The sequence below is a fragment of the Salmo trutta genome, chromosome 25 (genome assembly GCF_901001165.1).
Source record: "Salmo trutta chromosome 25, fSalTru1.1, whole genome shotgun sequence".
NCBI classification, from domain to species: domain Eukaryota; kingdom Metazoa; phylum Chordata; class Actinopteri; order Salmoniformes; family Salmonidae; genus Salmo; species Salmo trutta.
The window spans coordinates 24881032-24908731 of NC_042981.1; the positions used below are offsets into that span (position 1 = coordinate 24881032).

The 27700-nt window shown below is 44.1% G+C and overlaps 1 protein-coding gene across 1 annotated transcript in view; it reads left to right on the forward strand.

The window, feature by feature from the left end:
- LOC115162231 (estrogen receptor beta) overlaps positions 1–26973 on the forward strand; it is a 35744-nt gene extending 8771 nt beyond the window's left edge. Inside the window, exons 5-9 of the mRNA XM_029713348.1 lie at positions 13180–13318; positions 16078–16211; positions 25705–25888; positions 26127–26229; positions 26327–26973. Coding sequence (XP_029569208.1) covers positions 13180–13318; positions 16078–16211; positions 25705–25888; positions 26127–26220 — 551 coding nt within the window. The 3' untranslated portion in view covers positions 26221–26229; positions 26327–26973. The remainder of the gene's footprint in view (positions 1–13179; positions 13319–16077; positions 16212–25704; positions 25889–26126; positions 26230–26326) is intronic.
- The last annotated feature ends 727 nt before the right edge of the window (positions 26974–27700 follow it).

Consider the following 27700-nt stretch of genomic DNA (forward strand, 5'->3'; position numbering starts at 1 on the left):
GGAGGACATTGTCTCTGATCGAGGTTCCCAGTTCACATCCAGGGTCTGGAAAGCGTTTATGGAGCGGCTGGGGTCTCGGTCAGTTTGACCTCAGGTTATCACCCCGAGAGTAATGGGCAGGCGGAGAGGGTGAACCAGGAGGTGGGCAGGTTTCTGAGGTCGTATTGCCAGGACCGGCCAGGGGAGTGGGAGAGGTACATTCCTTGGGCGGAGTTAGCCCAGAACTCACTTCGTCACTCCTCTACTAACATGTCACCCTTTCAGTGTGTTTTGGGTTACCAGCCGGTCCTGGCACCATGGCACCAGAGCCAGACCGAGGCTCCTGCCGTGGAGGACTGCGTACAGCGCTCCAAGGAGACCTGGAGAGCCGTCCAGGAATCCCTGAAGGAGGCCAGTGGACGGCAGAAGAGGAGTGCTGACCGCCACCGCAGTGAGGCACCCGTGTTCATACCAGGTGACAGGGTCTGGCTCTCGACCCGGAACCTGCCCCTCCGCGTGCCCTGTGTGTGGGGCCCTTTAAAGTCCTGAGGAGGATAAACGAGGTGTGTTATCGGTTACAACCTCGCCCTCCTCGGCGCGCTGCAGGAGCCGCACGTCAGGAGGGGGGGGTACTGTCACGATTCCCACAGACGGTGGCGCCCCCTCCTGCTCGGGTGGCCCTCGGCGGTCGTCGTCACCGGCCTATTAGCTGCCACTGATTCCCTTTTTTGTTTTCCCCCTGTTTGTGATTGTGTGCACCTGTTCTTAGTTGGGGTGATTAGCGAGGCTATTAGTATTAGCTGGTCCTCTTTCTCATTGTGCGGGATTATTTCCTGATGTGCTTGTGTTTACGCTTGTGCATTTGTTTTGCGCCGCATGTTATTTCCCCTGTGTTTGGGACACTTTATTTTGTGGGCGCATTATTCGCTTTTTGGGGTGGCTTGTGTGTGCTCGCCTGTTTGACCCATTAAAAAGCCACTACCCTGTGCTCGCTGCTTCCTGCGTTTGATTCCTCACTCACAACGCCCGAGCCTTACAGAATGATATAAAATTCCCTTGGATATTCTCACAGATATATTATTAACCCTGGTATTTGCAGGACAATATACACCACCGTTCAAAAGTTTGAGGTCACTTAGAAATGTTCTTGTTTTTGAAAGAAAAGCCAATTTTTTTGTCCATTAAAATAACACCAAATTGATCAGAAATACAGTGTAGACATTGTTAATGTTGTAAATGACTATTGTAGCTGGAGTCTCAACGTCAACAGTAAAGAGACGACTCCAGGATGCTGGCCTTCTAGGCAGAGTTGCAAAGAAAAAGCCATATCTCAGACTGGCCAATAAAAATAAAAGATTAACCTGGGCAAAAGAACACAGACACTGGACAGAGGAAGGCCAGCATCCTGGAGTCGCCGCTTCACTGTTGACGTTGAGACTGGTGTTATGCAGGTGCTATTGAACTTGTTATGGATAGGGGGCAGTATTTTCACGGCCGGATAAAAAATGTACCCGATTTAATCTGATTATTACTCCTGCCCAGAAACTAGAATATGCATATAATTATTAGCTTTGGATAGAAAACACTCCAAAGTTTCTAAAACTGTTTGAATAGTGTCTGTGAGTATAACAGAACTCATTTGGCAGGCCAAAACCTGAGAAGATTCCAAACAGGAAGCGCTCTCTGACCATTTCATGGCCTTATTGATCATCTCTAACAAAAACAGGGGATCTCTGGCATGACGTGACACTTCCTACGGCTCCCATAGGCTCTCAGAACCCGGGAAAAAGCTGAATGACGTAATTCCAGGCTCTGGCTGAAAAGCATTAGCGCATTTGCTAAGTGGTCTATCAGCGGACAATGGGACTCAGGCTCGTGCACGAGACGACCCCATGTTTTTATTCTTTCGTCTTTGAACGGATACAACGACTCCCGGTCGGAATATTATTGCTTTTTTACGAGTAAAATAGCATAAAAATTGATTTTAAACAGCGGTTGACATGCTTCGAAGTACGGTAATGTAATATTTACAATTTTTTTGTCACGAAATGCGTCGTGCTCGTTAGAAGCAATAGGATTTGAAGCAATAGCCTACAACTATTTTAGCACCGTTTCACGCTGCTCTGAGACAAGCATCGGGACTGGTCTTGATAAATCAATGAGATTTTTATTTTCACTCAATCTCCGTTTGGTATTGGTTAGACTACAATTATACAATTAGGGTGTAAAAATGTTATGCTCTTAGTGTAACCTAAATTTAACTAGGCAAGTCAGTTAAGAACAAATTCTTATTTACAAGGACAGCCTACTCCTTCCTCCCCGTCAGAGATTTGAACCCCGGTTTCCCACGTGCCCCCATGACAAGGGGATTCTTTAGCTAAATAACCCAGTACTGTAACCTTCTCCCAACCTTCAAGTTTTACAGTGCAATATTTTCCGTTCCAGCCTAAGAGAAACGCAGAGGGTTTTTTGTTTTTATTGGAATAGAAACACCAAAATATTAAACAAATTAATTAAGCAAAATTTCCTAAAATCAGTCTAATACATGGAATTCTTACAAAAAAAGGTTTTAAATTCTCTAGTACGGCCACTATTGAAGGCTATCACATGCTTCTCAAAGATGCCCTCTGGTGGTCAAACTAGCACTAACTAGCATTAATGGTGCCAGTGGTTGGCACTTAAATAAAGTGCCATAGAGTTCTGCGGCACCGTGCAAGCTGTGCCGCAGCACGCTGCAACTTTTATAGGACGAACTATTGTAACTTTAATTGGTTACAGAGTTAATGTTTACAGTTAATTCATTGAGCTGTATCTAAAGATTTTTTCTTTACAGTTATTTACATATGTAATTATATTAGAATTCGTGTGTTGGAGATTGAGAGAACTTAAATGCATATTTCTGTTGTATTGGTAAGTATTGGATTACAATATTGACTGCAAGTTCCAGAATGCCTTGCGACAGGAAGTAGAAAGAGAGAGAACGCGCCAGTTATGTACAAGTGGCAAGTGATTATACTGACTTTCGCTAGCAACGGAAGGTGAGCTGGCGATGCGTGAACATGGGGAGGGATGCTCCATAGCGGCATAGAGGCCACCAGAGGCAGTGCACAAGGTGGCTAGTTACAAGTTGATCTGGAATTCAGCGAGGCCTTTGGGAAGAAAGGTTTACATTTTGTGCGATTATATGCTGGAAGCTTACTACTGAATATTGATGAGATACGCCTGTTGGTTCGCAAATTAGAGGTGGGTGTCATATGTTTTACAGAGACATGGTTGGATTAATCTGTTCGTGAAATTTAGATGGGCAATTATTCTGTCAGGAAGGATCAGAACGGTGATTAGATATGTGCCTTTGTTTATAACATTGCTTATAAATTCAGATCAGATTTAATGATCTGGAGATTGCCTGGCTGGATATCTACCTTTTTGTTAGGTAGTTTCAATACTGATGCCTGCAAAAAGGATAGCCCAACCCACAATGTATTTATGCACTTCTGTAGATAATTTGCTCCAAATGATAAAGATCCCACCAGGAAATGTGAAACAGTGCAAAGTACGATTGACTTAACATTGGAGTCTGATAAATCCAAAATATCGCAGAGTAGAGTAATAGTCTATGGAATCAGTAATCATTGTATTACATTTTGCACAAGGGAGTTTTTAAATATCTATTGTCACAAAACTGTTAGAATCAGAAGACAAAAGAAATACAGTGTTGAAATGTTTAGGGAGCAAGTGGGTGAAATTGACTGGTCACCTTTGCTGGATAGTGTAGGGGTTGACAGTGCCTGTGAAGCCTTTAAATGTAGATTCCTTGAGGTGGTGAATGTGATGGCTCCCATTAGACGGGTCAGAGTAAAGCAGAGATCTAGCCCCTGGTTTAATCATGAGATTCTAGAATCTATCAAAGCAAGGAATAAGGCCTTTTAAAAAATGTAAGAACTCTCAAGGCCTGATGTTATCCTATATAAACGTCCCAGAAATGGATGCACAGAGCAGGATGGATGAAGCTAAGAGGGGTTACTTTGTTGATACAATCATTGAGAACTCATTTAAGGAACTAGGCTGTAGTAGTACTACCAAAAACAAACTAAACAGTATAGATACTGAACATCAGAGGGGAGAAGGTATATGAAAAAGCAGAGGTTGCCCCTTGTATTACGCATATCGTTAATCTCTCTTGAACAAGGCATCTTTCCCAGGGACATGAAACAAGCTAAAGTCATAACTCTGTTTAACAAGGGGATAAAGTATGTCCCTGGGAATTATCCTCAGTATAACATCAATGATCCTGGAGAGAGCTGTACATAGCAAATGTATGAATATGTCAACAAACAAAGTCAAATGTATGATTTTCTGTCAGGGTTTAGAAAAAAATTGTCCACTGATTCATGTCTACTTTACTTGACTGACTTCATCAGGAAAGAGATTGACAAGGGAAAACTCTGTTCAATGGTACTGCTTGACCTACAGAAGGCCTTTGATACAGTTAACCACCGTTTTCTCATTTCCAAACTGAAGAAACTGGGGTTTAGCAGTATCCCTCGAGGCTGGGTAAAGTCCTACTTGTCAGGTAGGGAGCAAGTGGTAGAGGCTAATGGTTTGTATTGGAAATTACCATCAAGGACTCAAGTGAATTAGTAAATGAACTGTATTACAGGTCGGTCAGAAGCTGCACTAGGCGGCTGTCCCCGAGCACCTTTTATGCTAGGACATGATTCATCCTCAGCACAAGGGAGGAGGTTTGGGTGCAAAAGAGAATGTGTAACAAGACACCTGCTGCTGATAAAGTTCTCAGAGGCTATTTCTGGGCGTTCACCCAAGAAGCTCAAAGTTCTCTCTTGGTTATTGTCTGCTATAACACACACACACGCACTGAAACTTCATCCACTTGTGAGCACAAAGGGAACTAGTTATAAAATATGTCATGAAGCAAATATGTATTACATTACATCAACCAATACATACAATCATATAGCCAGGGTAAAGAAAATCCACCACATGTCTCAGGGAAAACCAATGAATTGTGGTGACCTGCAGGGGAGCGGGCTTGGGCGTCTTACTGTTTTTACTTTATATAAATGATATGGAAGATGCTTGTTCTTGCCGTCTTTTCCTTTAAGCGGATGACTCTACACTTCTGGTGTCTCATAAAAGTAAAACCGTTGGAGAGCATATTTAGCACAGAGCTTACTAACATTATCAAATGGCGATAATAAGCTACACTAAATGACCAAAAATATGTGGACACCTGCTCGTCGAACAGCTCATTTCAAGATCATGGACATTTAATATGGAGTTGGTCCCCCCTTTGCTGCTATAACAGCCTCCTATTTTCTGGGAAGTCTTTCCACTAGATGTTGGAACATTGCTGCGGGGACTTGCCTCCCCATCAGTGCCCGACCTCACAAACATTAGTGAGGTCGGGCACTGATGTTGGGCGATTAGGCCTGGCTCGCAGTCGGCGTTCCAATTCATCCCAAGGTGTTTGATGGGGTTGAGGTCAGGGCTCTGTGCAGGCCAGTCAAGTTCTTCCACACCGATTTCAACAAACCATTTCTGTATGGACTTTGCATGTGGGTATTGTCATGCTGAAACAGGAAAGGGCCTCCCTCAAGCTGTTGCCATGCTGTGGCGTTAAGATTTCCCTTCGCTGGAACTAAGGAGCCTAGCCCGAACCATGAAAACCAGCCCAAGACCATTATTCCTCTCCCACCGAACTTTACAGTTGGCACTATGCATTCGGGCAGGAAGCGTTCTCCTGGCATCTGCCAACACCAGATTCGACTGTTGGACTGCCAGATGGTGAAGCTGCTCCAGAGTCCAATGGTTGCGAGCTTTACATCACTCCAGCTGATGCTTGGCATTGTGCATGGTGATCTTAGGCATCTGCGACTGCTCGGCCATGGAAGCTCCCAACGAACAGTTCTTGTGCTGACGTTGCTTCCAGAGGCAGTTTGGAACTCAGTAGTAAGTGTTGCAACTGAGGACAGATTTTTTTTTTTTTTACGCGCTACACACTTCAGTACTCTGCGGACCCGTTCTGTGAGCTTGTGTGGTCTACCACTTTGCAGCTCCTAGAAGTTTCCGCTTCACAATAACAGCACTTACAGCTGACCGGGGCAGTTCTAGCAGGGCAGAAATTTGATGGACTGACTTGCTGGAAAAGTGGAATCCTATGACAGTGGCATGTTGAAAATCACTGAGTTCTTCAGTAAGGCCATTCTACTGCCAGTGTTTGTCTATACATTTAACATTTAAGTCATTTAGCAGACGCTCTAATCCAGAGCGTCTTACAAATTGGTGCATTCACCTTATGATATCCAGTGGAACAACCACTTTACAATAGTGCATCTAAATCTTTTAAGGGGGGGGGGTTTTAGAAGGATTACTTTATCCTATCCCAGGTATTCCTTAAAGAGGTGGGGTTTCAGGTGTCTCCGGAAGGTGGTGATTGACTCCGCTGTCCTGGCGTCGTGAGGGAGCTTGTTCCACCATTGGGGTGCCAGAGCAGCGAACAGTTTTGACTGGGCTGAGCGGGAACTGTGCTTCCTCAGAGGTAGGGAGGCGAGCAGGCCAGAGGTGGATGAACGCAGTGCCCTTGTTTGGGTGTAGGGCCTGATCAGAGCCTGAAGGTACGGAGGTGCCGTTCCCCTCACAGCTCCGTAGGCAAGCACCATGGTCTTGTAGCGGATGCGAGCTTCAACTGGAAGCCAGTGGAGAGAGCGGAGGAGCGGGGTGACGTGAGAGAACTTGGGAAGGTTGAACACCAGACGGGCTGCGGCGTTCTGGATGAGTTGTAGGGGTTTAATGGCACAGGCAGGGAGCCCAGCCAACAGCGAGTTGCAGTAATCCAGACGGGAGATGACAAGTGCCTGGATTAGGACCTGCGCCGCTTCCTGTGTGAGGCAGGGTCGTACTCTGCGAATGTTGTAGAGCATGAACCTACAGGATCGGGTCACCGCCTTGATGTTAGTGGAGAACGACAGGGTGTTGTCCAGGATCACGCCAAGGTTCTTAGCACTCTGGGAGGAGGACACAAGGGAGTTGTCAACCGTGATGGCGAGATCATGGAACGGGCAGTCCTTCCCCAGGAGGAAGAGCAGCTCCGTCTTGCTGAGGTTCAGCTTGAGGTGCTGATTCGTCATCCACACTGATATGTCTGCCAGACATGCAGAGATGCGATTCGCCGCCTGGTTATCAGAAGGGGGAAAGGATAAGATTAATTGTGTGTCGTCTGCATAGCAATGATAGGAGAGACCATGTGAGGATATGACAGAGCTAAGTGACTTGGTGTATAGCGAGAATAGGAGAGGGCCTAGAACAGAGCCCTGGGGGACACCAGTGGTGTGAGCGCGTGGTGCGGAGACAGAATCTTGCCACGCCACCTGGTAGGAGCGACCTGTCAGGTAGGACGCAATCCAAGCGTGGGCCGCGCCAGAGATGCCCAACTCGGAGAGGGTGGAGAGGAGGATCTGATGGTTCACAGTATCAAAGGCAGCAGATAGGTCTAGAAGGATGAGAGCAGAGGAGAGAGAGTTAGCTTTAGCAGTGCGGAGAGCCTCCGTGACACAGAGAAGAGCAGTCTCAGTTGAATGCCCAGTCTTGAAACCTGACTGATTAGGATCAAGAAGGTCATTCTGAGAGAGATGGCAGGAGAGCTGGCCAAAGACGGCACGTTCAAGAGTTTGAGAGAAAAGAAAGAAGGGATACTGGTCTGTAGTTGTTGACATCGGAGGGATCGAGTGTAGGTTTTTTCAGAAGGGGTGCAACTCTCGCTCTCTTGAAGACGGAAGGGACGTAGCCAGCGGTCAAGGATGAGTTGATGAGCGAGGTGAGGTAGGGGAGAAGGTCTCCGGAAATGGTCTGGAGAAGAGAGGAGGGGATAGGGTCAAGTGGGCAGGTTGTTGGGCGGCCGGCCGTCACAAGACGCGAGATTTCATCTGGAGAGAGAGGGTAGAAAGAGGTCAAAGCACAGGGTAGGGCAGTGTGAGCAGGACCAGCGGTGTCGTTTGACTTAGCAAACGAGGATCGGATATCGTCAACCTTCTTTTCAAAATGGTTGACGAAGTCATCCGCAGAGAGGGAGGAGGGGGGAGGAGGATTCAGGAGGGAGGAGAAGGTAGCAAAGAGCTTCCTAGGGTTAGAGGCAGATGCTTGGAATTTAGAGTGGTAGAAAGTGGCTTTAGCAGCAGAGACAGAAGAGGAGAATGTAGAGAGGAGGGAGTGAAAGGATGCCAGGTCCGCAGGGAGGCGAGTTTTCCTCCATATCCGCTCGGCTGCCTGGAGCCCTGTTCTGTGAGCTCGCAGTGAGTCGTCGAGCCACGGAGCAGGAGGGGAGGACCGAGCCGGCCTGGAGGATAGGGGACAGAGAAAATCAAAGGATGCAGAAAGGGAGGAGAGGAGGGTTGAGGAGGCAGAATCAGGAGATGGGTTGGAGAAGGTTTGAGCAGAGGGAAGAGATGATAGGATGGAAGAGGAGAGAGTAGCGGGAGAGAGAGAGCGAAGGTTGGGACGGCGCAATACCATCCGAGTAGGGGCAGAGTGAGAAGTGTTGGATGAGAGCGAGAGGGAAAAGGATACAAGGTAGTGGTCGGAGACTTGGAGGGGAGTTGCAATGAGATTAGTGGAAGAACAGCATCTAGTAAAGATGAGGTCAAGCGTATTGCCTGCCTTGTGTGTAGGGGGGGAAGGTGAGAGGGTGAAGTCAAAAGAGGAGAGGAGTGGAAAGAACGAGGCAGAGAGGAATGAGTCAAAGGTAGACGTGGGGAGGTTAAAGTCACCCAGAACTGTGAGAGGTGAGCCATCCTCAGGACAGGAACTTATCAAGGCGTCAAGCTCATTGATGAACTCTCCAAGGGAACCTGGAGGGCGATAAATGATAAGGATGTTAAGCTTGAAAGGGCTGGTAACTGACAGCATGGAATTCAAATGAGGAGATAGACAGATCGGTCAGGTTGAGAAAGAGAGAATGTCCACTTGGGAGAGATGAGGATTCCAGTGCCACCACCCCGCTGGCTCGATGCTCTAGGGGTATGCGAGAACACGTGGGCAGGCGAGGAGAGAGCAGTAGGAGTAGCAGTGTTATCTGTGGTAATCCATGTTTCCGTCAGCGCCAGGAAGTCTAGGGACTGGAGGGTAACATAGGCTGAGATGAACTCAGCCTTGTTGGCCGCAGACCGGCAGTTCCAGAGGCTGCCGGAGACCTGGAACTCCACGTGGGTCGTGTACGCTGGAACCACCAGGTTAGAGTGGCAGCGGCCACGCGGTGTGAAGCGTTTGTATGGCCTGTGCAGAGTGGAGAGAACAGGGATAGACAGACACATAGTTGACAAGCTACAGAAGAGGCTACGCTAATGCAAAGGAGATTGGAATGACAAGTGGACTACACGTCTCGAATGTTCAGAAAGTTAAGCTTACGTTGCAAAAATCTTATTGACTAAAATGATGAAAATGATACAGTACTGCTGGCTGGTGGAGTAGGCTAGCTAGCAGTGGCCACGTTGTTGACTTTGTTAGAACGTGTAGCTGGCTAGGTAACCTCGATAGTTTCAGTACTACACCTTGTCATGATACAAAAGCAACTTTGTAGCTCGCCAACATAACACTAATCAAGACGTTCCTTTGTAATGTATTTAGTTTCTACAGTGCTGCTCGTCGGTAATAGTTGGCTACTTTTGGAAAAATGGCGTCGCGGGGGACGGAAATAGCTGGCTAGCTAACCTCGATAATTACTAAACTACACAATTGTCAAGCTATGACAAAGACAACTATGTAGCTAGCTAGCTGACACTGCACTAGTCAAATCGTTCCGTTGTAATGTATTAGTATCTACAGCGCTGCTAGTCGGTAACGGTTGGCTAGCTAGCAGTGGGTTTGATGATGACTAAGTCTGGAGTCTGGACAACGGCGTCGCGGCTGGCTAGCTAACCTCGATAATTACTCTAAACTACACAATTATCTTAGATACAAAGACAGCAAAGACAACTATGTAGCTAGCTAACTAACACTAACACTAAACTAATCAAGTCGTTCCGTTGTAATGTAATAGTTTCTACAGTGCTGCAAGTCGGTAGAAGTTAGCTAGTTGGCTAGCTAGCTAGCAGTGTTGACTACGTTAGGACGAAAATAGCTAACCTCGATAATACTCTAATTACTCTAAACTACACAATTATCTTTGATACAAAGACGGCTATGTAGCTAGCTAAGAAAAATTGCTCAGATCAAACAAATCAAACCGTTGTAATGTAATGAAGTGTAATATTACCTGTGGAGCGAAGCAAAGTGCGACTGCTCGCTCCAAACCGGAAGTCTATGGAGACTGCATGGCTGTGTGCTCGATATTATACACCTGTCAGCAACGGGTGTGGCTGAAATAGCCGAATCCACCAATTTGAAGGGAGGTCCACATACTTTGTGTATATATAGTGCATCTCTGCACTGGTAAAACTGAGGCAATTATTTTTAGGTCCAGACCTAAATTGTGTAGGTCCTCTGAAATCAGAGTGGAGTTAGGGGGTGAGGTGCTGACTACTAAAACCTCTGTTAGCTAGCTGGGATGCATCCTTGATAGGTGTCAGCATGGCCACTAAAATGCTAGGGAAGGATAATGCCAAGACTATGTTTTTGGCTAGAAAGTCCAAGCTGCTTGATAAGGATTCCATGACAGTGCTAGCCACTGCTCTCATTCAATGCCATTTTGACTACACTAGTACTTCCTGGTTAGGGGTCTTATATATGTTTCTGAAGGGGAAACTCAAGATATTACAGAATAAGCTGATCAGGGTAGTATTGAAGGTGAGTCCACATACTCACATAGGAAGGAGCTGCTTTCAGGAACTCAACTGGCTGCCTGTTGAGGCTAAGGTGTCCCAGGTTAGACTGGGTTTGGTTATGAGGAGGATTTATGATTCTGCACCCAGATATCTAGCTGATTACTTTCTAAATGTTAGGGATGCACACAATCACAGCGCCAGATCAGGTGATGCTAATGTGGGCTTATACAGGTTCAGGAGTAATGCTGGGAAAGATACTTTCTTGTATACTGGAGTCTCAGAGAGGAATGTGTTGCCTCTATCCATAGAAACGATATCCTCTCTGGGCAAAAAACTGATGTCTTCTGGGTACCTTGCGATGCAACTGCAATGATGTCATAGGTGTTCTTCTTCACTTTTATGTTTTATTATGTCGCTGTAATACTGTGTGCAACCGTGTTGGATCTTATCTTGCCATCTTGTCTCAAGAGGACCACAATGGAAATAAGTCCCAGACGTTATTGTGTGTTATCCTCAATGATTTTACCCATGTGCATGCATGGATTTTCAAGTTTTGCGCGTGCTTGTTTTTTTAAATGGTTCAATTAATAAACAAAACTAAATTTATATTTGATTTATAGATGGGGCACACATCGATATACAGTACCAGTCAAAAGTTTGGACACAACTACTCATTCAAGGTTGTTGTAGAATAATAGTGAAGACATCAACGCTATGAAATAACACATGGAATCATGTAGTAACCAAAAAAGTGATAAACTAATAAAAATATATTTGAGATTCTTCTTTACCTTGATGACAGCTTTGCACACTCTTGGCATTCTCTCAACCTCTTCATGTGGTAGTCACCTGGAATGCATTTCAATTAACAGGTGTGCCTTGTTAAAAGTTAATTTGTGGAGTTTCTTTCCTTAATGCGTTTGAGCCAATCAGTTGTCTTGGTACCAGGCAGGGTTGGTATACAGAAGACAGCCCTATTTGGTAAAAGACAAAGTCCATATTATGGCAAGAACAGCTCAAATAAGCAAAGAGAAACAACAGTCCATCATTACTTTAAGACATGAAGCTCAGTCCATCTTGAAATTTTCTGGAACTTTGAAATATCTTCAAGTGCAGTTGCAAAAACCATCAAGTGCTTTGATAAAACTTGCTCTCAATAGGACTGCCACAGGAAAGGAAGACCCAGTGTTACCTCTGCTGCAGAGGATAAGTTCATTTGAGTTACGAGCCTCCGAAATTGCAGCCCAAATAAATGCTTCACAGTGTTCAAGTAACAGACACATCTCAACATCAACTGTTCAGTGGAGACTGCGTAAATCAGGCCTTCATGGTTGAATTGCTGCAAAGAAACCATTACTAAAGGACACAAATAAGAAGAGACTTGCTTGGGCCAAGAAACACAAGCAATGGACATTAGACCGGTGGAAATCTGTCCTTTGGTCTGATGAGTCCGCCGTGTCTTTGTGAGACACAGAGTAGGTGAACAGATGATCTCTGCATGTGTGGTTCCCACCGTAAAGCATGGAGGAGGAAGTGTGATGGTGTGGGGTGCTTTTCTGGTGATGATGTCAGTGATATATTTAGAATTCAAGGCACACTTAACCTGTCTGGGCAAGGGGGCAGTATTTTCACGCCGGATGAAAAACGTACCCAATTTAAGCAGGTTACTACTCTGGTCCAGAAACTAGAATATGCATTTTATAAGTAGATTTGGATAGAAAACACTCTGAAGTTTCTAAAACAGTTTGAATGGTGTTTGTGAGTATAACAGAACTCATATGGCAGACAAAAACCTGAGAACAATCCAAGCATGAAGTGAAAAGTCAGAATTGTAGAGTCTCTTCTTTTGATTCTCTATCGAAGCTACAGTGTCTGTGGGGTGATGTTGCACGTCCTAAGGCTTCCATTGGCTGTCTAAAGCCTTCTGAAAGTGGTTTGAGCCTTCTCCTGTCACTGGGCAGAGTATAGGAGCTCAGTTACTGAGTAGTCTGCCTGGCAACAAAGGGATTGGATATGCGCATTCATGCTAGCACGCCGTTCCTTCTTTTTCTTCTTGTTTAACATTTTGTTGGTTACTACATTATTCCACGTGTTATTTCATAGTTTTGATGTCTTCACTATTATTCTAGATTGTAGAAGAATAGTAAAAATAAAGACAAACCCTTGAATGAGTAGGTGTGTCCAAACTTTTGACTGGTACTTTAAATATATATCATAATAAGCAACTAATTCTAAAATACTGAGAAATATTGAAATTTAATCAATTACAGATTACATGACCCTCCCCTAGACTAGGTTTAAAAATACTAAACCCTCCCCTTGACTGAAATTGATAAAGCATGACCCTCCCCCATTTTTCTCCCTTCAGAATACAATGACCACTAACTTCCTCCACTTTCTTTTCATCTGTATGTGTGTGCTACAGGCTTTGTAGAGCTGAGTCTGACTGACCAGGTGCACCTGTTGGAGAGTTGCTGGCTGGAGGTGCTGATGCTTGGTCTGATGTGGAGGTCTGTCGACCATCCTGGGAAACTCATCTTCTCAGCAGACCTAAAGCTCAACAGGTACAACTGCCTGAATTTCACTACTTATCTCCAGTAAGAATAAGATAAGAATGGTTTAGTGGTCGCTCTATAAATTGCTGAGAGGTTGACATCCCATAAATCTATGAACTATCTGAAAATATAATAATACAGATATCGATGTTTGCTTCAAACATTTAGTCCTTGTATTTTTACATTCCTTATTGATTTTTTTTTTTGTTCTTGAGTTTTGTTTGACTTTGAATTTTGGCCATATCAAACTCTGACTGCTGACAAAGCACCTTTTGAATTGTCAGTAAACAAAGGTGTATGTATCTGTAGTGGCTTCCTTTCCTCTTTACCATAGCCACTGCCCAAGCCTGAAGCGGGGTTGTTTGGTACGCATACAGTCCACACTCAAGGTTTCCAAAAAGCCAAACATTCAATGTGATCCAGGGATATGGTGCAACAAAAATGTTTATTCTTCTTATATCTAACAGGAAAATGAATATCCAATCAACTTAAAACATAGATTACTTGATATGGAAAATACACAATATGACCTGTCTGTATGGTCAAAAAACTACACCGCTCCCGCGTCTAGCAAGGACTCCTCCCCCCAAAGGCCCAACTTCCTGCTTTTATCCTAACACACTTACTGCAGTACAATGAATGGGCAAGAGGGGGGGACAAAACTAAGTTACACTAACAACAAATGAATACATCTCAATCAGGTAAATATAAATCATAAAGGTACGTACCTAATATTTCATCATATACATTCATATTTACACAAATATACATGGAGCTCTGAATGTTCTGTCTTTTATACAAATATGTCCAAATCGGCTCTAACAGTATCTAAAGAACACACATCCCACTTTGTTTGTCAGAATTATATATTTGTGTTGTAGCCCAAAAACCTTTAACATTGGGGTTTGTTAAGCATTGAACATTGGTTATTTAGCTGTAGTTCTGGTGTTGGGTGAATCTGATCAATCCGGAAGGTAAGAGGATTTATTGGCCTTGAGGAGAATGATCTCATCCCTGAGACTATGTAATGGATGTGGGAGTGTGCATATTTGATCCAGGCTGTATCACAATCGGCCATGATAAGGCGGCGCACAATTGGCCCAGCGTCGTCCGGGTTTGGCCAGTGTAGGCCGTCATTGTAAATAAGAATTTGTTCTTAACTGACTTGCCTAGTTAAATAAAGGTTAAAATAAAGTGTTTACAAAAACATTATGCATACTCCATAATCCATTACACTGTATCTTAGTCTCAGTGATGAGAACATTCTCCTCAAGGCCAACAAATCCTCTTACCTTTCGTACCACTTGTCTATATGTGAGTGTGCGTACTATTGGTCTATATGGGAGTTTGTGTACTACTTGTCTATATGTGAGTGTGTGTGTGTACCGCTTGTCTATATGGGAGTGTGCGTACTACTGGTCTATATGGGAGTGAATGTGTACTACTTGTCTAGAGAGGTGGGGGGGGTTTATGACACCTCACGGCCATTGTAAATCTAGGATCGGACACTTTTTTTTCCTAAATTTTGCTTAAAATGACATACCCAAATCTAACTGCCTGTAGCTCAGGACCTGAAGCAAGGATATGCATATTATTGATACCATTTGAAAGAAAACACACTCCTCTCCTCGGCTTTCGAACCTCTCCAGGGGGCAACCATCTTTTCCAAGTTGGACCTTCGGAATGCCTACCACCTAGTTCGGATACTCAAAGGAGATGAGTGGAAGATGGCCTTCAACACAGCTGGTGGACACTATGAGCACCTGGTCATGCCGTTTGGACTCACCAATGCTCCCGCAGTGTTCCAGGCCCTGGTCAACGATGTGCTCCGTGACATGATGAATGGATCTCTGTTTGTCTATCTCAACGACATCTTTGTTTTCTCCCGTTCTGCTCAAGAATACGTCCTCCATGTCCGACAAGTCCTTCAGAGCCTCCTAGAGAACCAGTTGTTTGTGAATGCTGAGAAGTGAGAATTCCACCACTCCACTATCTCCTTTCTGGGATATGTCATCGCTAAAGGGAGTGTTCAGATGGTTCCTGAAAAGGTGAGAGTGGTGGTGGATTGGCCCCAAACCACATCCAGAGTGCAGCTGCAGCATTTCCTGGGAATTGGTCATTTCTACCGCCGCTTCATTTGGGCTACAGCACCCTGGCGGCTCCCCTCTCTGCACTTACTTCTCCCAAGGTGCCGTTCACATGGTCTCCAGCTTTTGACAGGCCGTTTTTGGACCTCAATTGTCGGTTTACCACAGCCCCCATCCTCATCCATCCGTATCCATCTCGTCAGTTCGTGGTTGAGGTCAACGCTTCTGACGTTGGAGTGGGGGCCGTCCTGTCCCAGCGGTCTGCCCAGGACCAAAAGCTGCATCCCTGTGCCTTATTGTCCCATCGTCTCAATCCTGCTGAGAGAAATTACGATGTAGGAAATCGGGAACTTCTGGCGGTAAAGATTGCGTTGGAGTGGAGGCATTGGCTGGAAGGGGCGGAACATGCATTTTTGGTGTGGACCAATCATAATAATTTAGAATATCTCCGCACTGCCAAGCTCCTTAAATTCTAGACAGGCCCGTTGGCTTATCTATATGTGAGTGTGTGTGTGTCCCTATATACGAGTGTCTGTAATACTTGTCTAAGGAGGTGCATGGCTTTTGAGTATAGTAGGTCTGAACTGTTACACAAGTGTACATGTCTGTGAGTGTGTGTTATACAATATGTATAATGTATAATATGTCTCTTTCACTCTGTGTGTGACTGTGTGCTTGTAGGGAAGAGGGGAACTGTGTGGAGGGCATCATGATTATATTTGACATGCTACTGGCAGCCACCACTAGGCTTCGAGAGCTGAACCTCCAGAAAGAGGAGTATGTCTGTCTGAAAGCCATGATCCTCCTCAACTCCAGTAAGTCAAATAACTCCAGTAAGTCAAATAATCAGTACTTCTGTACAGTGACCTGTGGTGAGATCAGAGGCTGGGTAGGCTATTATCAAAACCAGATTTACTCACAAATAAACCTTGATGAACACCAAGTTCACCATACAACAGATAGTTCCAACATCCGGTGGCATAGGCTGTTAACCAAAATTGACAAACAATTTTCACTAAATGTAAATACGGTACCACTGTAGCCAAGTTACACAAGCAATAGCCTCCAATGGTGGCATATTTCATATCATTCGACAAAAGTTATAACCAATAGGTGGCACTAAAATACCAATATAAGCACACATTTCATCCGAGTAGTTTGCAATGCAAACTCCTTAGCCTTTCAGAATGGATTTACAATTCTTCCAATGAACTGCATGCATCATGCACATACACACAATAATAATAATATTAATATTATGTGAAATATTATTACACATAATATATATATATAGAGAGAGATAGAGATCTATATATATATATTTAGATATAGATATAAATAGATAGATAGATAGATATATACGTCTCTCTATATATAGATATATATGTCTCTATATATATATATAGATATATATGTCTCTATATATACACTGCTCAAAAAAATAAAGGGAACACTTAAACAACACAATGTAACTCCAAGTCAATCACACTTCTGTGAAATCAAACTGTCCACTTAGAAAGCAACACTGATTGACAATAAATGTCACATGCTGTTGTGCAAATGGAATAGACAACAGGTGGAAATTATAGGCAATTAGCAAGACACCCCCAATAAAGGAGTGGTTCTGCAGGTGGGGACCACAGACCACTTCTCAGTTCCTATGCTTCCTGGCTGATGTTTTGGTCACTTTTGAATGCTGGCGGTGCTTTCACTCTAGTGGTAACATGAGACGGAGTCTACGACCCACACAAGTGGCTCAGGTAGTGCAGCTCATCCAGGATGGCACATCAATGCGAGCTGTGGCAAGAAGGTTTGCTGTGTCTGTCAGCGTAGTGTCCAGAGCATGGAGGCGCTACCAGGAGACAGGCCAGTACATCAGGAGACGTGGAGGAGGCCGTAGGAGGGCAACAACCCAGCAGCAGGACCGCTACCTCCGCCTTTGTGCAAGGAGGAGCAGGAGAAGCACTGCCAGAGCCCTGCAAAATTACCTCCAGCAGGCCCCAAATGTGCATGTGTCTGCTCAAACGGTCAGAAACAGACTCCATGAGGGTGGTATGAGGGCCCGACGTCCACAGGTGGGGGTTGTGCTTACAGCCCAACACCGTGCAGGACGTTTGGCATTTGCCAGAGAACACCAAGATTGGCAAATTCGCCACTGGCGCCCTGTGCTCTTCACAGATGAAAGCAGGTTCACACTGAGCACGTGACAGAGTCTGGAGACGCCGTGGAGAACGTTCTACTGCCTGCAACATCCTCCAGCATGACCGGTTTGGCGGTGGGTCAGTCATGGTGTGGGGTGGTATTTCTTTGGGGGGCCGCACAGCCCTCCATGTGCTCGCCAGAGGTAGCCTGACTGCCATTAGGTACCGAGATGAGATCCTCAGACCCCTTGTGAGACCATATGCTGGTGCGGTTGGCCCTGGGTTCCTCCTAATGCAAGACAATGCTAGACCTCATGTGGCTGGAGTGTGTCAGCAGTTCCTGCAAGAGGAAGGCATTGATGCTATGGACTGGCCCGCCCGTTCCCCAGACCTGAATCCAATTGAGCACATCTGGGACATCATGTCTCGCTCCATCCACCAACGCCACATTGCACCACAGACTGTCCAGGAGTTGGCGGATGCTTTAGTCCAGGTCTGGGAGGAGATCCCTCAGGAGACCACTCATCAGGAGCATGCCCAGGCATTGTAGGGAGGTCATACAGGCACGTGGAGGCCACACACACTACTGAGCCTCATTTTGACTTGTTTTAAGGACATTACATCAAAGTTGGATCAGCCTGTAGTGTGGTTTTCCACTTTAATTTTGAGTGTGACTCCAAATCCAGACCTCCATGGGTTGATAAATTGGATTTCCATTGATTATTTTTGTTTGATTTTGTTGTCAGCACATTAAACTATGTAAAGAAAAAAGTATTTAATAAGATTATTTCTTTCATTCAGATCTAGGATGTGTTGTTTAAGTGTTCCCTTTATTTTTTTGAGCAGTGTATATATATATATATATATATATATATATATATGTATATATATATGTGTGTATATATATAGATAGATAGATAAAGTTTTAACAAAAGGTCCATATCAACAATCGAAGTGACTGGAAAATTCAGTTCAAAAGGTTTAGTGTCTCATCAAAACTAAATTCTACCTTGATAAATCAAATGCATCAACGGGATGTTGTCTTGTTTCATGTTCATTCAACAGTAGCCTAACCCTCAAAGTATTTAGGGTTACCTTTAGTTTTAAATGAAGTCCATTCAGCTGTCCTTCAGGGTGAACCTCTGTGACAGCGTTGCAGGGCCAAGGATGACAAAATGATCAAACCTTGCTTTCATTTGAAAGCTGCTATTGTCCAAAATGTTGTAAAACAGTCCTCATCTCTGATCGGCTGTCTGCTCCAGGTTGCTGTTTCTGTTAAGTCGAGTGTGGTGCATTCGATCAGATGATTTTCTGTCCATTCCTCTGATGAAGGTCAGGAAGCAGAGGTATTGGGCTTCCTCTTTGAATTATACCAAGATTTCCTGAGAAATTCTACTTAGAAAATTGTTTGAGGTGCAGTATACTAACCATTTGTGAGGTTGTTTTTGCTAGCTAGCTAGCGTTGTTCAATTCAAAGGATGTGAGTGCCTAATTATGTACAGTGCATTCAAAAAGTTTTCAGACCCCTTGACTTTTTCCACATTTTGATACAATACAGCCTTATTCTAAAATTGATTACGGGAAATAAACAATTTAATCAATCTACTCAAAATACCCAATAATGACAAAGCAAAACGAGGATTTTAGAAATGTTTGCAAATTTATTAAAAAGGAAAAACTTACATCACAGTTACATCTCAGTACTTTCTTGAAGCACCTTTGGCAGCGATTACAACCTCGATTCTTCTTGGGTATGGCATTACAAGCTTGGCACACCTGTATTTGGGTTTCATTCTTCTCTGCAGATCATCTCAAGCTCTGCCAGGTTAGATGGGGAGTGTCGCTGCACAGCTATTTTCAGGTCTCCAGAGATATTTGATTGGTCTCTGGCTGGGCCACTCAAGGGCATTCAAAGACTTCTCCCGAATCACTCCTGCATTGTCTTGGCTGTGTGCTTAGGGTTGTTGTCCTGTTAGACTGGGGCAAAGGTTCACCTTCCGAGGTCCTGAGCGCCCTTGAGCAAGTTTTCATCAATGGTCTCTCTGTACTTTGCTCCATTCATCTTTCCCTTGATCCTGACTTGTCTCCCAGTCCATGTCCCTGAAAAACATCCCCACAGCATAATAATGCAACCACCATAGGGATGGCGCCAGGTCCTCCAGACGTGATGCTTGGCATTGACGCAAAATAGTTCAATTTTGGATCATCAGACCAGAGAATCTTGTTTCTGATGGTCTGAGTCCTTTAGGTGCGTTTTGGCAAACTCCAGGAGGGCTGTCATAGGCCTTTTTAATGAGGAGTGGCTTCCGTCTGGCAAATCTACCATAAAGGCCTAATTGGTGGAGTGCTGCAGAAATGTTGTCCTTCTGGAAGGGTCTCCCATCTCCACAGAGGAACTCTTGAGATCTGTTAGAGTGACCATCGGGTTTTTGGTCACCTCCCTGACCAAGGCCCTTCTCCCCTGATTGCTCAGTTTGGCCGGGCGACCAGCTCTAGGAAGAGTCTTGGTGGTTCCAATCTTCTTCCATTTAAAAAGGATGGAGGCCACTGTGTTCTTGGGGACCTTCAATGCTGCAGAAATGTTTTGGTACCCTTCCCCAGACCTGCGCCTAGACCCAATCTTATTTTGGAGCGCTACGCACAATTCCTTTGACCTCATTGCTTGGTTTTTGCTCTGACATGCACTGTCAACTTTGGGACCTTATATAGACCGTTGTGTGCCTTTCCAAATCATGTCCAATCAATTGAATTTACCACAGGTGGACTCCAATCAAGTTGTTGAAACAACTCAAGGATGATCAATGGAAACAGGATGCACCTGATCTCAATTTCGAGTCTTACAGCAAAGTAATATGATACACTTGTCATAATTAGGTTTTATTCAAGAGAGGCTAGAAAAGTGATCAAGATCTTCAATGAGACTGTGCAGGGATCCAGATTGCAGACTTAAGAAAAAACTATTTTATTAACCTTTAGTTTAACTAAGCCAGAAGCATACCACTCTGCATCCCACTGCTGGCTTGTTTCTGAAGCTAAGCTAAGAACAGGCAAAGCGTCAATACAATCGTACTACACCGGCTCTGATGCTCGTCGGATTTGGCAGGGCTTGCAACCATTACAGACTACAAAGGGAAGCACAGCCGAGAGCTGTTCAGTGACACGAGCCTACCAGACGAGCTAAACTACTTCCATTTTCGCTTCGAGGAAAGTAACACTGAAACATGCATGAGATCACCAGCTGCTCCGGAAGACTGTGTGATCACGCTCTCCACAGCCGATGTGAGTAAGACCTTTAAACAGGTCAACATTCACAAGGCCGCAGGACCAGACGGATTACCAGGTAGTGTACTGCGAGCATGCGCTGAGCAGCTGACAAGTGTCTTCACTGACATTTTTAACCTCTCCCTGAGTCTGTAATACCAACATGTTTTAAGCAGACCACCATAGTGCCTGTGCCCAAGCACACTCAGGTCTGTAGCCATGAAGTGCTTTGAATGGCTGGTCATGGCTCACATCAACGCCATTATCCTAGAAACCTTAGACCCACTCCAATTTGCATCCCGCCCCAACAGATCCACAGATGATGGAATCTCTATTGCATTCCACACTGTCCTTTCCCACCTGGACAGCAGGAACACCTATGTGAGAATGCTATTCATTGACTACAGCTCAGCGTTCAACACCATAGTGTCCACAAAGCTTATCAATAAGCTAAGTCTCAATGTTAACATTGAAGAGGCGACTCCAGGATGCTGGCCTTCTAGTCAGAGTTGCAAAGAAAAAGCCATATCTCAGACTGGCCAATAAAAACCAAAGATTAAGATGGGCAAAAGAACACAGACACTGGACAAAGGAACTCTGCTTAGAAGGCAGAGTTCCGTTTTTGTACCATCATCTTTGAAATGCAAGAGAAAGGCCATCATGTATTATTCCAGCCCAGGCACTATTTAGATTTTGCCCAGGTGTGTCCCATTTCTCTGACGACCCTCCCGACTCCGCCCACCGACATCCTATTAAGGAAAACAAGAGCAAAGAGAAAGATTTTTGGTAGACAGAGTGGGAGGGTTGTCACAATGCTGGAGTGTCATGTTAGGTTGAGCCTGCAGGAAGGGTACCACATGAGGGAGGAGGATGTCTTCCCTGTAACGCATAGCATTGAGATTGCCTGCAATGACAAAAAGAGCAGTCCGATGATGCTGTGACACACCGCCCAAGACCATAACAGACTCTTCACCTCCAAATTGATCCTGCTCCAGAGTACAGGCCTCGGTGTAACGCTCATTCCTTCGACGATAAACGCGAATCCGACAATCACCCCTGGTGAGACAATACCGCGACTCATCAGCGAAGAGCACTTTTTGCCAGTGATGGTGGGTTTGTGCCCATAGGCGATGTTGTTGCCGGTGATGTCTGGTGAGGACATGCCTTACAAGAGGCCTACAAGCCCTCAGTCCAGCGCCTCTCAGCCTATTGCAGACAGTCTGAGCACTGATGGAGGGATTGTGCATTCCTGGTGTAACTCGGGCAGTTGTTGTTGCCATCCTGTGTGATGATCGGATGTACCGATCCTGTGCTGGTGTTGTTACACGTGGTCTGCCACTGCGAGGACGATCAGCTGTCCATCCTGTCTCCCTGTAGCGCTGTCTTAGGCATCTCACAGTACGGACGTTGCAATTTATTGCCCTGGCCACATCTGCAATCCTCATGCCTCCTTGCAGCATGCCTAAGGCACGTTCACACAGATGAGTAGGGACCCTGGGCATCTTTCTTTTGTTGTTTTTCAGAGTCAGTAGAAAGGCCTCTTTGGTGTCCTAAGTTTTCATAACTGTGACCTTAATTGCCTACCGCCTGTAAGCTGTTAGTGTCTTAATGACCGTTCCACAGATGCATGTTCATTAATTGTTTAGTGTTCATTGAGCAAGCATGGGAAACAGTGTTTAAACCCTTTACAATTAAGATCTGTGAAGTTATTTGGATTGTAACGAATTATCTTTGAAAGACAGGGTCCTGAAAAAGGGACATTCATATATAAAAAAGCTGTGTTAGACATGACTACCTACACATACTAACCAGCTCAAATAGACAGAAGCGTGCTATATGGCAGACCAAGCTGAACTCATATCTCGGCATGTTCAGCCCACTCATTTTCTGTCTTTTTATGTGGCTAAACCAACTAGGCTTGTAATTGAACAATTTTATTCGTATTTACAGATGGCATACACGTTTGATTTAAAGCACATGAAAGTTCACATGTTCCAGAAGGCATTTCTGCCAAAAACATTTGATTTAAAACATTGTGTTCAAAGGTCTCTCCTGTGAGGTAGTGATCGGCGACATATGCCTAGTTTCCTGAAACGGGTCACAAATCAGTCGGTCAGTAGCAGTGTGTGGATAAAATCACTGAGGAATCCACGCCAAGCCAGTAACAAATACATATTACAACCTATGTTGTGATAATTGCGTTGTTTGCTCTATAACCCATTAGTTCATACACCACATATACAATAAGACCGTGACAACAAAAAGACAAGTCACACATACCACACAAATTTCCCTTTACCTACCTTTGTTTCATCACAAAACCAAGCATCACAAAACCGAGCATCATCATATTGCATACAAACAGTTATCTCCTGTAGCATGGCCAAGCAAGTTAATGTTTTAGACAGTTAACTTAACAACTACTGATTTACAACCACAGAGTTACCGCAAGTCAGCACAAAGACAACAGGAGCACCGCAATTCCATCACTATTTCATCTTAAACATCATCAAATCAACAAGGCTATAAATAAATACAGTAGCAGTCAAAAGTTTGGACACACCTACTCATTCCAGGGTTTTTCTTTATTTTGACTATTTTCTACATTGAAGAAAAATAGTGAAGACATCAAAACTATGAAATAACACATATGGAATCATGTATTAACCAAAAAAGTGTTAAACATATAAAAAATATATTTGAGATTCTTCAAAGTAGCCACCCTTTGCCTTGTTGAAAACTTTGCACATTCTTGGCATTCTCTCAACCAGCTTCACCTCGAATGCTTTTCCAACAGTCTTGAAGGAGTTCCCACATATGCTGAGCACTTGTTGGCTGCTTTTCCTTCAATCTGCGGTCCAACTCATCCCAAACCATCTCAGTTGGGTTGAGGTTTGGTGATTGTGGAGGACAGGTTATCTGATGCAGCACTCCATCACTCTCCTGCTTGGTCAAATAGCCCTTACACAGCCTGGAGGTGTGTTTGGGGTCATTGTCCTGTTGAAAAACAAATGATTGTTCCACTAAGCTCAAACCAGATGGGATGGCATATCGCTTTAATGCAGTGGTAGCCATGCTGGTTGAGAGTGCCTTGAATTCTAAATAAATCAGACACTGTCACCAGCAATGCACCCCCACACCATCACACCTCCTCCATGCCTCACGGTAGGAACCACACATGGACTCATCAGACCAAAGGACAGATTTCCACCAGTCTAATGTCCATTGCTCGTGTTTCTTGACCCAAGCAAGTGTCTTCTTCTTATTGGTGTCCTTTTAGTAGTGGTTTCTTTGCAGAAATTATGCCATGAAGGCCTAATTCATGCAGTCTCCTCTGAACAGTTGACGTTGAGATGCGTCTGTTACTTAAACACTGAAGCATTTATTTGGCCTGCAATTTCTGGAACCTCTGGTAACTCGAATGAACTTATCCTCTGCAACAGAGGTATCTCTGGGTCTTCCTTTCCTGTGGCGGTCCTCATGAGAGCCAGTTTCATCATAGTGCTTGATGGTTTTTGTGACTGTATTTGAAGAAACTTTCAAAGTTGTTGAAATTTTCCGGATTGACTGACCTTCATGTTTTAAAGTAGTGATGGACTGTCATTTCTCTTTGCCTATTCCAGCTGTTCTTGCCACAATATGGTCTTGGTCTTTTACCAAATAGGGCTGTCTTCTGTATACACCCCCCCCCCCCCCCCTATCACAACACAACTGATTGGCTCATTAAGAAGGAAATTCAATTTTAACAAGGTACAGCTGTTAATTGAAATGCATTCCAGGTGACTACCTCATGAAGCTGGTTGAGAGAATGCCTAGAGTGTGCAAAGCTGTCATTAAGGCAAAGGGTGGCTACTTTTAAAAATCTCAAATATAAAATATGTTTCCCTGCAAGTTGTAAGGCCAGCATTTCATATACTTCACTGTGTAAAAGATGACATGTTGATATGCTTCAGTTTGCTGCCATATGACTGGTTTCACATTTGTCTCCGGCGATCATAAAGTAATATACACTGAACAAAAATATAAACGGACATGTCAAGTGTTGGTGTTATGTTACATGAGCTGAAATAAAATATCCCAGAAATGTTCCATAAGCACAAAAATCTTATTTCTCTCAAATGTTGTGCACACATTTGTTTATGTCCCTGTTAATAAGCATTTCTCTTTTGCCAAAATAATCCATCCACCTGACAGGTGTGGCATATCAAGAAGCTGATTATAACAGCATGATCATTACACAGGGTGCACCTTGTGCTGGGGACAATAAAAGGCCACACAACACAATGCCACAGAAGTTTTGAGGGAGGATGCATTTGGCATGCTGACTGCAGGAATGTCCACCAGAACTGTTGCCAGAGAATTGAATGTTCATTTCTCTACCATCAGCCGCCTCCAACGTCGTTTCAGAGAATTTTACAGTATGTCCAACTGGCCTCACAACTGCAGACCACATGTAACCACGCAAGCCCAGGACCTCCACATCTGGCATCTTCACCTGCGGGATCATACCAGCCACCCGGACAGCTGATGAAACTGTGGGTTTGCACAACTGAAGAATTTCTGCACAAACTGTCAGAAACCGACTCGTAGATCACATCTTTGATTACATTCAACTGGTTTTAACCTGTCTCCTCCCTTTCATCGACACTGATTTCAAGTGAATTTATCAAGTGACATCAATAAGGGATCATAGCTTTCACCTCGATTCACCTGGTCAGTCTATGTCATGGAAAGAGCAGGTGTTTGTAATGTTTTGTAAACTCATGCTTAAGTTCAAGGTCAGAATACGCATAGAGAGAAAAGTGCATAAAAAGGGAATTATGTTCCATTTACATATGCTTAACTCGGGTCGGAATTCCCCCCTAAATGAAAAGTCAGTTTACATATGGTTTATGTCCATCTGTAGACATATGCTCTACTTCTCCGGAGATGGCAGAGGATCTGGAGAGCAGGGGGAAGCTGCAGCTTCTGTTGGACTCAATGACAGATGCCCTGGTGTGGGCCATCTCCAAACAAGGCCTGTCCTTCCAGCTGCAGTCAACCCGCCTGGCCCACCTCCTCATGCTGCTCTCAGACATCCGCCACATCAGGTAGACTACAGCTACAACAGCTACAGCTATGTATCACTAGCAGCAAAAAGATCCTGCCTTAAGAGTCTACTTAGTTACTATCTGTTCAGACTTTCAGTGACATAAAAGCACATCTGCAGATCTGTCCATTGTATTTTCAGTCATCAACACTTTTTTGGTTTAAAGTGGCACGCTTGTATGTTTTTAGTTGTTTGTCAAAACTACATTTACATGCGCCTCCTCTCCACTGTCTCCTTAGTGGCAAAGGCATGAAGCACCTCTCCGACATGAAGAATAAGAATATTGTGCAGGTCTCCGACCTGCTCTTGGAAATGCTCACCAACACAACTTGAGAGCAGTACGTAAGTAACTCATGAAGTTGGGTTAGCCACTGAAGACGTAGAATGTATATTTACCAATACTCCATGAATCATAATCCGATGTGTTCACCTTCTCCAGGTACATCCACCCAGGGTGCTGGCCAGCTGAGGGTAGACGTATACCTCAGTGAGAGGGAAAGTGACAGAATACAGCGTGGGACATGGATGGAGACTTCCTGAGACTGTAAAGCACCCTACAGGGGTGACTGGACTGAAAGAGAGGTCAGACTAGCACTAGGACAAGTGATGGATCTGACCGAAGTCCACATCATTCTCAATAACTGCAGAATGTGTCATTGTGAAGTAAATGTCACAGTTTTATCCTTTTCAGATTTTTGGGTTCTCTGGAGAAAATATGATTTCTAACAGTGAATTGACATGTTTTTGATTAATGTATTTTTTGTGTGATTTTCTTATAAATATGTAGTTGGTAAGTGTACTTATGCATCTTGATCATGCCCTGTCTCTCCTGTAATGATTTGGTGCTTGTGCTGTTTATCTGATGTTCAGTGTCAAAGCCATGTTTGTATTTATAGAAAACCCACATTCAGAGATTGTCATATCGAGACATGTTTGCCCCAATGGAATTTCAACCAAACATCTTAAAAGCAGCTATAAAATGTGACTGTAGTAATAGTGACATAAGCACAGGTCATGGATTTTTTTATTGTCAAGTAAAAATTACTTCATCATCCATAAATAACCATTAAAAAATACATCTAACTGTACACACCATTGTTTTCTATATGTTCCATTATACTACTGAGCAGTACAGAGTGACTTGACATTTTACACTAATAATGGATCAGTGTAAATTTAATAGGTTTACACTTTTCGCTGATCAGGTCCATCTTGACTATTGTTGTGACTTTACTTTTATGACTGTTATTCTTATTCGGTCTTACGTAGCAACTTTTGAAATTGTGTTTTTTACAGTGGATAAACGTAGAGACTCAGAGCTACAAAATGGTATATCATACACTACATTGTTGAGGAATAATGGGAAAGTAATTCTGCTTTGAAAGTTGATAAACTTGTAAAATCACTTTTGAGAAAATGCCCTTTGAATTTTTTGTATCTAGTAAAGAGCTCTACACGCTTTATCCCCATTCATCTCGTTTCGCCCTTTGTGCGTTCAGAGTGCACACTTGACGCTCTGGCCGATAATTAGTTTACCTATGGATAATATGAAAAACAGCCTAACCAGCTCTGCTGGCAACAATTTCAGTACGCTTTTTTGCAGACGTTTACTGACACCGGCCATATTCAATGCGTGTTGTACACTTTATATGTAGCTAGCTAGCTAGGTAAACAATGAACCTAGCTACGTAAACAGGGTGTAAGATCACACACATCACGTAACGTTAGCTGACAAGTCAGCCAGCTAACAGTAGCTAGTTAAACAACAATGAACATAGTGCCAAATCATGTCATTACTACCCTGCATTTATAT